Here is a 10,394-nt window from a genome sequence, read left to right on the forward strand (position 1 = left end):
GCAGGGTTGTTTATTCTCAACATTCGCCACAAGGTGGCGCACTCTTGATGCATCTCAACGCTAGTGTACAACAGTTTAGATTCATAAAAATGCAATTAAAAATGATTGTAACAAATAAAATATGGATTAAATATGGACGTAACATACTTTGGATTTAACAAACATTTTCTCTCGTATCCCTTTGGGGAAAAAAAACATACATAAACAAATAAAGTGTCTGCCCACATATTGGTTTAAAATATATTCATTAAAAAAATTACACATTTGTGTCCGTACATACTCTCCTTGCATATTGTATCAATTTACTGTCATTTCATTTAAAAACAAAAACCCAACAACATATATTTGTACAATAATAAAAGTCCAGCATGCCCATTTTAAAGAGTTTTCACTATATTTAAACTAAATGCAGATGTTAAAATGCTAAAAAAAAAAGTGACAGAACGTTCCTACTAGTAATGCATGTAACACACCCTTAGAAAAATAAAGACAGTTTCAATTAGTGAAGTTAAAATGAGCACTTGACACCTGTAGAGTCACATTCAGAAGCTTAAAGACTCTTGTGCATTTCTACTGGCAGTTCTAGGCATGAATTGCATAGACTGGCTGTTGTAATTGTTCTTAAAGGTTTAATCATAGCCTAGAGCTGAGTTTATTTGAAGACTTTATGGAAACCTGACTGCCGGGACTCTTCAATTGTATCAGTGTACTTTCCACTAGTACCTCTGCAATATGTAGAAGTCTTACAGCAATATTTTGAAGTTTAGCTGCTTAGCCGAGTCCACGATCAACAGTGTGATTACAGAGCTTCGGCGATCGTCGGGTCATCCTGACAGTGGGTAACATAGTAGTCATGAACATACATCAGTACTGCAATAGGTTGACCAATAATGAGTGAGAGCCACACAGCAGCGTTTCCATAATTACCACGAAGAAACCTGGCCACAAACCATGCCAGTGGGAGCTGAAACAATTTTTTTTAAAAGTAAACTGTAAACAAGGTACTGACAGAAAAAAGACAGATAATTAGATCATTTTCACAAAAATATACATATATTTTTTAATTTAAGAAAATATTTTTTTAAATCTAAAAATTCATACCTGTGCCATCATGCCCATAAATGCCCACAGTCTGAACATCCTGAGAGGGACACTGACCAGGTACTGCAGACAGAGACATTTACTCATATTAAACATATTAAACTCCAAGTTTCTAAGAGGACTTAGTTTTGTGCATTTTTTACATTTTAACATTTGTGCATGTTAAACCTGCAGTTATCAAAGCTACAGTAATTCACTGAAGAAGCGAGTCATCTGATTGATTCAGTTCATTATTCAGAATGAGTCTTGTGTTTAACTGAGTCTGATTCAACAAATGACTCATTGACTTTAAAGGAACAATCCACTATTTTTGAAAATAGGCTCATTTTCCAACTCCCCTAGAGTTAACTATCATTATTTACACAAAAGTAGAAATATTTAAAGATTCAACAACAGATGAACCTGACATGAAGATGAATAAGTAATTCATTTTTGTGTACTACACCAACTGAGTGATTCATTTGAATTCACTCATTTAAAAAAAAATTAAAGCACAATGCAATAGAAAGTTAATTTCTTACTGTCACTTTATCAAAACTCATATCATATATATATATATATATATATATATATTTGCTGTGGTGCTGCTGTTTTAAATCTCACAGAGCTGTGGCTCTCATTTTTGTGTACTACTGATTTAAAGACAACTACAACAATAGAGAGATTCCTTTGAATTCACTCATTCATTTAAAAGTAAACAGAGGACAATGCAATTAAAAGTTCTTAATTTCTTTTATTATTATTATTATTATTATTATTATATTATATAGCTCAAAATTTGTATTAAAATATACATATTTGTTGTAGTAGTGCTGCTGTTTTAAATTCTGAGGAGTGGTGCAAAAAACTCAGGTTACATGAATCTAGCGACACTCGATTCAACTCAACTCAACTCCAGGGGTCTAGAAACACTGCCCTTCCTGTTACCCCTCACTAGATCTGGGCTAGATCACACCCTCAGCACATCAGCTCTAAATAAATAAACCCTTTTTAAAATTTCAGCGCATCTTTACAGCTCCGGTTTTAGATATTCGTGAGACGAAACTTCACTCTCCATCTGAGCTTTCGGAGTCATTACTATGATCCAGGGTCCGGTTCTGAGGCGTCCTGTGAAGGTCAATGTTTTTAATAAGATGGTTAAGAATACTATCTGCCTGCACCTGCGGATTGGACACATCTTCCTCCCTGATTCCTCCCCCTCTCTCCCTTCCCCCAGCTCAGCTCACAGCTTATCACAGAGAACAGCAGCCTGATAGGAGCCTGTTCTTCCTCTTCCTCATCCCTCCGTTCTGACCTTCATCTCCTCTGAAGAACGGTGGCTACCAGCCAAACGCCGGGCACCTGCTTCTGAGTCAGGGAAAAACTGTCACGGGAGTGGAGAACATCTAGAATTTTACAAATGATTCTAGAATACACAGCTGCTTCCCGCAACGCCCAAAGAGACCAAAGAGTTTTTATTTTTTAGTACATTTATGTTCACTTGTGAAGTGTACTAGTTCGATGTTAAAATATTTTCTTACTTATACTTTATTATTTCCCAGATGCATATGTAGATACATCTGAAAGTATACTATCATTTAAAAGTATAGGCTCAGTAAGATTTAAAAAAAAAGAAATTAATACTTTTATTCAGCAAGGAAGCATTAAAAGGGTCATATGATGTTGCTAAAAAGAACATTATTTTGTGTATTTGGTGTAATGAAAACTACAAATGCTACTCTACACTGTTCAAACTCGCGTTTGAATCATCAGTGGCAAATTCTTTAAATATAAAAAAGAAAGGAAAAATTGAAATTGCATCATATGACCCCTTTAAGTTGATCAAAAGTGACATTAACGACATTTTTAATGTTACAAAAGTTTTCTATTAAATCAAATTTCTATTTATCAAAGAATCCTAAAAGCAAGGTACAAAAAAATATTAGGCAGCACAACTGTTTGCAAAATGTATCATATTAATAAAAACGGATAAAAATTATTTCTAAAGGATCATGTGACACTGAAAACTGGAATAATGGCTGTTGAAAATTCAGCTTTGCCATCACATGAATAAATAACATTGTTAGGTAATAAAATAATAATAAATTATTTTCATGTTATGGCCGATAACTGTAAAAAAGGCTGACATTAAAATGGGATAATGTTTTGTCTAATAAAATAAATTCAGTTGTTTTTAATGCAACCAGTGAATTTAGATGTTCTTTTTTTTTAGATTTGCTAAAGATTACATTTAAATAGTGTTTTTAAAAATGAATGTGAGCTGTATACAATGGTTAAAGTTTATACATTTCGTTAGTTCATGTTTCATTAGTATTTTAATGTTATTAACCAAAGTAATATTCTGTATGTAAACACACTAGCTTCTAAAATATCGCAGTGTTTCGCTATTGCTCATGAGAAATAGCACATTTCTAAAAGGAGAATAATTCACACAGGTTGTTACCCTGCTCAGACTGTTAACTTTCATTTGCCACGACCCGACAGAATATTTAAAACAGTGTGTGATTTATGCACATCTCACCTCGTGAAAAAAAGCAGAGGCGAAAAACACAGCTGATTGGCTCAGTAACTTGCCAGCACCTCTTCTCAGCAACGGCTTGTAAAAGTGCCTTTGAAAACAGGAGAGAGAAGCACATAAACTCACAGTCAGTGTGAACAGTAAATAACCATGTATTTCTTGTGGACAGATCACATTATAGTCTCTCTTCATTATAGTCTCTGTGAGTTTTACTGTGTCGTATTTCATCTCGCCTCCCAACAGCTGTCTGCGGTCTCGTTCAAAACCTCCGTTCACTCACCGGAGACACCACTTGTGCACAGGAATATTCCAGTTTTGCCAGAAGTACGTTATTGTCTCGGAGTTCCTAAAAGAAACACAGTGTCACAATCCATCTGAGACTTAAAATAAAAACTCCACATATGAAATGGAAATGGAAGAGGCAGAGGTGGCACATATAAACCAGACGGACTGCATTTAAAGCCTATCAAATGCAGTATGGTGTGGAAGTGGAACCTCAAGCCACTCAAATAAAGTTTTTTTTTTTTTTTAAAAGAGTAATAACTGTAAAGATCACTCACCACCAGTCACGGTAGAACTCCCGATCTCCAAACCTCAATAGCTCGGCCACAAAGTTCATTGAGGAATGGAAAAACCAGTAGAAGAAAATCAACCAGATGAGATGGTTGGGCACCTACAGTAATATAAAAATCAGTATTCATTCCATCATTCGTTTCTTGCTTCATTTCCATTGAACACAGGTTTACGTTTCTATTCTGAATTTAGTGAAATTAGATTTACTCACTGCTAGTCTAAGCAGACGCTCTGTCATTCTACTGTAGTCCATTTCCTGCAAAATGAAACCGGTTTCACAGAATTAAATAAAGCGTTTCTTTTTAAGGCACTGAAAAAAACCCCAGAAGATAAAGCACATGAACAAACCTGCAATGGCTTCATTGAACTTCGAATGATTGGCACCATCCACTGAAAGACAATAGAAAGAACATTAGATATGAAATATGTCTCACAGACATGAAAACTGCAGGTGTGATGTGATTACTAAATGCAGTGTGATACTCACCTGCTGTGTTAAACCAACCAATAACTGAGTGAGGAGCAACTGCAACAGACAAGCAAAACAGATTTTGATTTCTCACTAAATATAAAACGCAAATGTTAACAGCTGTTTACAGAAGTGCGTGTATGTGTGTGTGAATTAAATGTGTAATTTGCAACAGCTATAAATGGAAGTAATGCTCTAACAAGAAGCAATTTCATAAATAAAAATTACCCTCATATATTCCTGCCATGGCTCCCGGCAGTTGTTTGCAAACAATAAGCTAATTCCCATGATTTATTGCCATTTGCAGATTTAGGCAAGAATGCAATATTCACAAAAATAAACAAGGGATAATATACTGTGAACAAATCTGGTAGTACAAGTTATCAATGTAATGATGAGCAAGAACTGTCAATACTGTCAGGAAATATGTCTAAGCCAACAGCCTACCATCTCAAAGAGCCTCCTGAGCAGAAATCCCATTCGGATGGATTCAGAGCGGGGAAAATTAAGCTCATAGCACAGGGTTGGTGCAAAAACAAAATAATAAATATCTGAAAAACACAAGTCAAAATACTAACTACAAATTCTCATGTCATCTGAAGTCATAGTATTTGACACTGCTGGAATTGTTGTTAGAAATCATGAAAATAAATCAAAACCTGATTGGAAATAATATTTGCTGACTGGACTGTAAGGCACAGCTTACCCCTGAGAGAGAGATTTCCTGGGTAAGACACATGCGACTGCATAGTGCTGGATGCAGATGAAGATGATGGACCTAAAGAACACAAGAACTGTCAAGAGATAAACAAATCTGCTTCTAAAGTCATTTAAACCTGATGTTCAGCTAAAGAATGAGGTCTCTGCATCTCACACCACACAATCACACAAGCATTTAATGCAAAACATATCGAACTGTCGACTAAAATGATTTCATTAACCACTCCAGAATTTTGCAACCTTGCAATCGCAAGAATTAAAGGGACTGTCCACCCAGTCATCATTTACTTAACCTCGTGTCACATTCCCATGAGTTTCTTTTTGTGGAACATAAAAGAAGATATTTTGAAGAATGTTGGTAACCAAACAGTTTACAGAAGTCATTGACTTCCATAGTATTTTTTTCCCATATGGAAGTAAATGGCTATTGTCATCTGTTCATTTACCAACATTCTTCAAAATATCTTCTTTTGTGTTTAACAGAAGAACAGAACTCCTACAGGTTTGGAACAAAATAAGAGGGTGAGTAAATGTTGACAGCACTTTCATTTTTGGGTGAACTAGCTTGCATTGTTGTCTTATTTCAGCTATTTTTTTTGCAAAAAGGTTAACCTTAGGGGGAATCTGTGTCTAATAATATTCTGCAGGATTATAAAGATTTTTATACTGTGTCACTAATTGCCTTGTGCATTTTATTACATAAAAACATGATTATTGGTAGGTTTTCACTGCAAAACAACACAAAAAATGCTGTAAATATAACCACAATTTTTGAGAAAAAGTACAGAACGTTCAGTTATTTTGGGCTTCAAAAATATGAAAACGACCTGTGAAATACTGATGGGACTGTTTGACTTATGTACAACCTCTTAAATTTTAGTTTATGTATTAACATCTTAATGTTTCTTTTGCATAACACATTTTTCATCAGCCTTTTTCAGTGTAAACTGGAAATCATTCATTGTAAAAGAATAGTTGCTAAAATTCACATGGCCCCGGAACAATTTTTATTGATGGGGCCCCCTAATTACTGTACCAATGTCCTTATTGCTGCATAGTGTTTACAGTATTGTAAACTAGTCTTATAATAGCCAACAGGGGGCGACAATAATGACATCTCAGTTTTGGCCATGTAGTGAAACCACATAGCAATATACGTATATGTATTTCATAACTTTCATACTGCTGCACGTAATGTTTGATGAGAGGTGGATGTATTTACTCACATGAAAGAGATCTGGAGAGGCTGCGTGCCTTTGCTTGCGTTCTCTCTCTGCACCACCTGTTAACATCCTTATACGAGTACAGTTTCAAAAACAGGATGGTGTAGACTCCCAAGGCATACGCCCCTCCAACTGCATAAAGAGGACACAATAACAGAAAAAAACGCTATTAGGAAGATGCTTTCGCATTAACAGAACTAACTTCTTCCTTTTAATACCTGAATTTATGAGGAACACGAGAGGTTTGTAATGCAAATGCACTTCCATCACAACACCACAGCATGCCCCTTTCAATGGTTCATAACTCACAGTCACGTGACCCAGCACGTCCAGACTCATAGCCCATCACCACTGTAGCATACACAGACCTGGCTCATACTCATATGCTCCCTCTACCACTGCTTTATCAATAGCAGCCATATGCTGGGTGGAAATGGTCCATGCAGGGGCTCTGGAGTGCGTCTATGCCACAGAGAGATGATCTCAAGGGCTGTAGGACCAGCAGAGGCCCTGACGGCCCCTGAAATGACCTGGCTGTCTGGTGCAGGAGCAGTGTGTGCGGTACTAGGCTGACAGATGGAGGCACATTTTCGCCTCCCGTGGTGCAAACAGATGAGAGCGGACAGAAGAGCTAGTGAAAGTTGCGGTATGGAGAAGAGGAAGCGAGGGTATATATTTTCTACTAAAATGCATCTGAATTTAGGTTTTGGTATTTGAAATGACTAAATATATCAGTCTATCACTAATGAGGACACAATGAGTGTAAGAATCAAACCTGCATCTACTGCTTCAGCACCACTGATCACCATTAGACTGTGGCTCTAAGCCAACAACATGTTTACTGCTATATCTTCTATTGTGAATAAAAATACAATTCACATGCCAGCTGAGCCCATGAGATCTGAATGCTGGTATAAAGGTGGATTAGTTCAGTCTGTAAATCATAATTTGGTAGTGCCCAATCATTTCGGCAAAGCTGAATCACATGATCACATGGCATATTATAGTCGACATTAATGCAACAACAAACAAAGCTGTTTTTGTCTTGATGATCTAGAAAAACAAGTATGACAGAGAGTAAATGAATACATTAGGTATGCACTGATATTACATTTCTTTAAAAATGTCATAACAATAATAATAATAATAATGATTATTATTATTATACAGCTTTGTCTAATTATAAATATATATACATTTTTTAAAGAATTAAATAACTGTTGTTTTGGCCAGTAACCAATACAAATAAATAAATAATAAAACACTAAATAGTACAGTCAATCATATCAGTCATTTTAAAATACATATACTTACATTTTTAGTATAAATTCATCATTTTTGTTATAATTGACAGTATATATACATACATATATATATATATATATACTGTATATATATATATATAGATAGAGCATGTGTACGTGTTTGTGTACTGTAATTGTTGTATTATGTAGTACACAATGCACAATAAAAGTGTATGTTCTGTATAACGTACAGTCTCACCTGGTGTAATAGATGGCAGCTTCAAAACAACAACCATCGGAAAACACAAGATGATTGTTAAATTAAAGATGTAGATCAGCAGGCCGACCTTTTCACTGATTGACCCCTGGAAAACACAATGAGGAAACATTTAACAGCATAATCCAAGTACATGTACAACAATACAGACATAAAACATGTCTGATAACAACACAATCAAACCAAACAACACAATCACAGACAGCAAGTGTCTGAACAATCCACACGATCAATCACAATCAAGAACACCATGAAGCACTACAGTCACAAAACACAGATGCTTACATAATAACATAATCGGGCAAATTAACAGAATCAATATTAAAATTTGAGAAATCTCAACATAGTGACATAAAAAGACATTAAAACATCTAATTTGCATTTGGTGCACATAAAAATGCATCTCCTCTCTAAAAGCCCTACAATTTATTTTTTATGCAAGTCTTACACAACAGCAGCAAGATGCCTGAACTGTTTATAAGTTCATTCAGTTTCAATTCAGCCAGTTGAGTAAATGTGCTGATACTTTGCAAGCTCTCTCAAATATGCCAGGCTTTTTAAAACGCAATGTATCAAATTTGCCCTCTAAATTGAACTCTTCACAACCCCTCAATGTAATTCCAAATGCCAAATTATACTGTGTGAAGCGACAAAACCCCTGTATTTTTATGACAATGTCTTTATTCATTAGGATAAACTGATTAAACGTAGAAATGTGAATGGCTTTTGAACTCACCATGGCTAGTTTCCTCTCGGTGTACAACGCCACAAGTATAAAAATATTAGAAACTGCAAGCAAAGAATTGTTATAATGTCAAATATGATCATATTTCTAAAAATAAAAGCAGTTGCAGTAATAAAAGCATTTTTGCAGGGTGTAATGAAAGGGTCAAAATTGTACCCTCAGGATGAGCCTTACAACAGGGCAGACGGCCAGCACACACACACACACACACACACAGCAGTCATACATTGAACAATCACACCACCTGCTACAAACAAAATAAAATCACATGTCGCACTATAAAGATTGAGAGTTAAAAGCAATTACACTCTTCTCTGTCTTTGATAACATGCACAATTATACAAACAATCTATATTTAAGTAGATTAACAAAGGAAGTATTTTGACAATCTGCAAATCAAATAGCCATTATTTGAATGTGGGAGTGTCGTCTACCGGTCTAATTTTAATAATGTCCCTGTCTGGACAACAAAAGAAAAGGTAAAACTGGGAAATATATGCTAATCTTCCCTTAAAATACATACCAATGACCAGGCACGCAGCAGGCCAGCTATAAGGGTCCTTGAGGAACAATGACACCACTTGAATGGGGTCCACCAAAATGCCATTCCTACGACACAAAGAATGGCTGTGAATTACAATGCAGATATGTTTTCCAAACCTTTGAATGTCTAAATATTTATAAATTATTACATATTGGACACAACATGTTTCTATTCCTCTCCTGGTCTCTTGCTCTAAAAACCACTGATTATTTGCGGCAGTTTTTGCGGGCAGCTGTATACATAATGTCTGCAAGCAGCAGTGTGCAACATGATGACAGCATATGGTTCTCCCAGCATGGGGTTCAGTGTTTCATTCCACTCAGGGAGAGGAAGGCCTGTACACTTATCAAACAAATCCTATAGACTCATCTTCATCGGCATGACACTCAAAACACAGAGAGAGCTGAACTGCAGAGAATGTGTTTTAACACCTTTGTGTCCATTCGACACCTGCTCAGTGGGGATGCTTGAGATAAAGGTCAGTTGTTTGAGAACGTTTCAGGACCACATTCTGCTGTTCCTATTCTTGGAGACATTTTGAACTCCAGAGCAACGTATGACAGAAGAATTAATACAAATTATATATATATATATATATATATATATACATACAGTATATATGTATATATTTTGCCCACCAGGCTGATAAATGGCAGCCATTTTTTATTATTATTATTTTAACTCAAAAAGAACCGTTCTATATACATATGAAGAATACATATATATATATATATATATATATACAGTGGGTACGGAAAGTATTAAGACCCCCTCACACATATACATATAAATAAATAAATATATATATATATATATACTGTATATATATATATTAGGGCTGTCAGTGGATTAAAATTCTAATCTAATAATCTTCTAATAATCTAATTAAATACATGATGTGTCGATTAATTAATCTAATTAATTAAGTTAATGCATTAAACTGACAGCCCTAATATATATACATACACACACACACACAC

At 35.3% G+C, this 10,394-nt stretch overlaps 1 protein-coding gene across 1 annotated transcript in view; it reads right to left on the reverse strand.

Annotated features, from left to right (window-relative positions):
• LOC107704850 (diacylglycerol O-acyltransferase 1-like) overlaps window positions 1-10,394 on the reverse strand; it is a 14,712-nt gene continuing 4,318 nt past the window's right edge. Inside the window, exons 4-17 of the mRNA XM_016507872.1 lie at window positions 9,394-9,479; window positions 8,862-8,914; window positions 8,108-8,213; window positions 6,608-6,736; window positions 5,368-5,439; window positions 5,109-5,212; window positions 4,680-4,718; window positions 4,541-4,582; window positions 4,404-4,448; window positions 4,180-4,292; window positions 3,900-3,965; window positions 3,623-3,710; window positions 1,102-1,164; window positions 1-964 (exon numbers count right to left, since the gene is read on the reverse strand). Coding sequence (XP_016363358.1) covers window positions 800-964; window positions 1,102-1,164; window positions 3,623-3,710; window positions 3,900-3,965; window positions 4,180-4,292; window positions 4,404-4,448; window positions 4,541-4,582; window positions 4,680-4,718; window positions 5,109-5,212; window positions 5,368-5,439; window positions 6,608-6,736; window positions 8,108-8,213; window positions 8,862-8,914; window positions 9,394-9,479 — 1,171 coding nt within the window. The 3' untranslated portion in view covers window positions 1-799. The remainder of the gene's footprint in view (window positions 965-1,101; window positions 1,165-3,622; window positions 3,711-3,899; window positions 3,966-4,179; window positions 4,293-4,403; window positions 4,449-4,540; window positions 4,583-4,679; window positions 4,719-5,108; window positions 5,213-5,367; window positions 5,440-6,607; window positions 6,737-8,107; window positions 8,214-8,861; window positions 8,915-9,393; window positions 9,480-10,394) is intronic.

Source organism: Sinocyclocheilus anshuiensis, unplaced genomic scaffold (genome assembly GCF_001515605.1).
Source record: "Sinocyclocheilus anshuiensis isolate Anshui unplaced genomic scaffold, SAMN03320099.WGS_v1.1 scaffold702, whole genome shotgun sequence".
In the NCBI taxonomy this organism is placed as follows: domain Eukaryota; kingdom Metazoa; phylum Chordata; class Actinopteri; order Cypriniformes; family Cyprinidae; genus Sinocyclocheilus; species Sinocyclocheilus anshuiensis.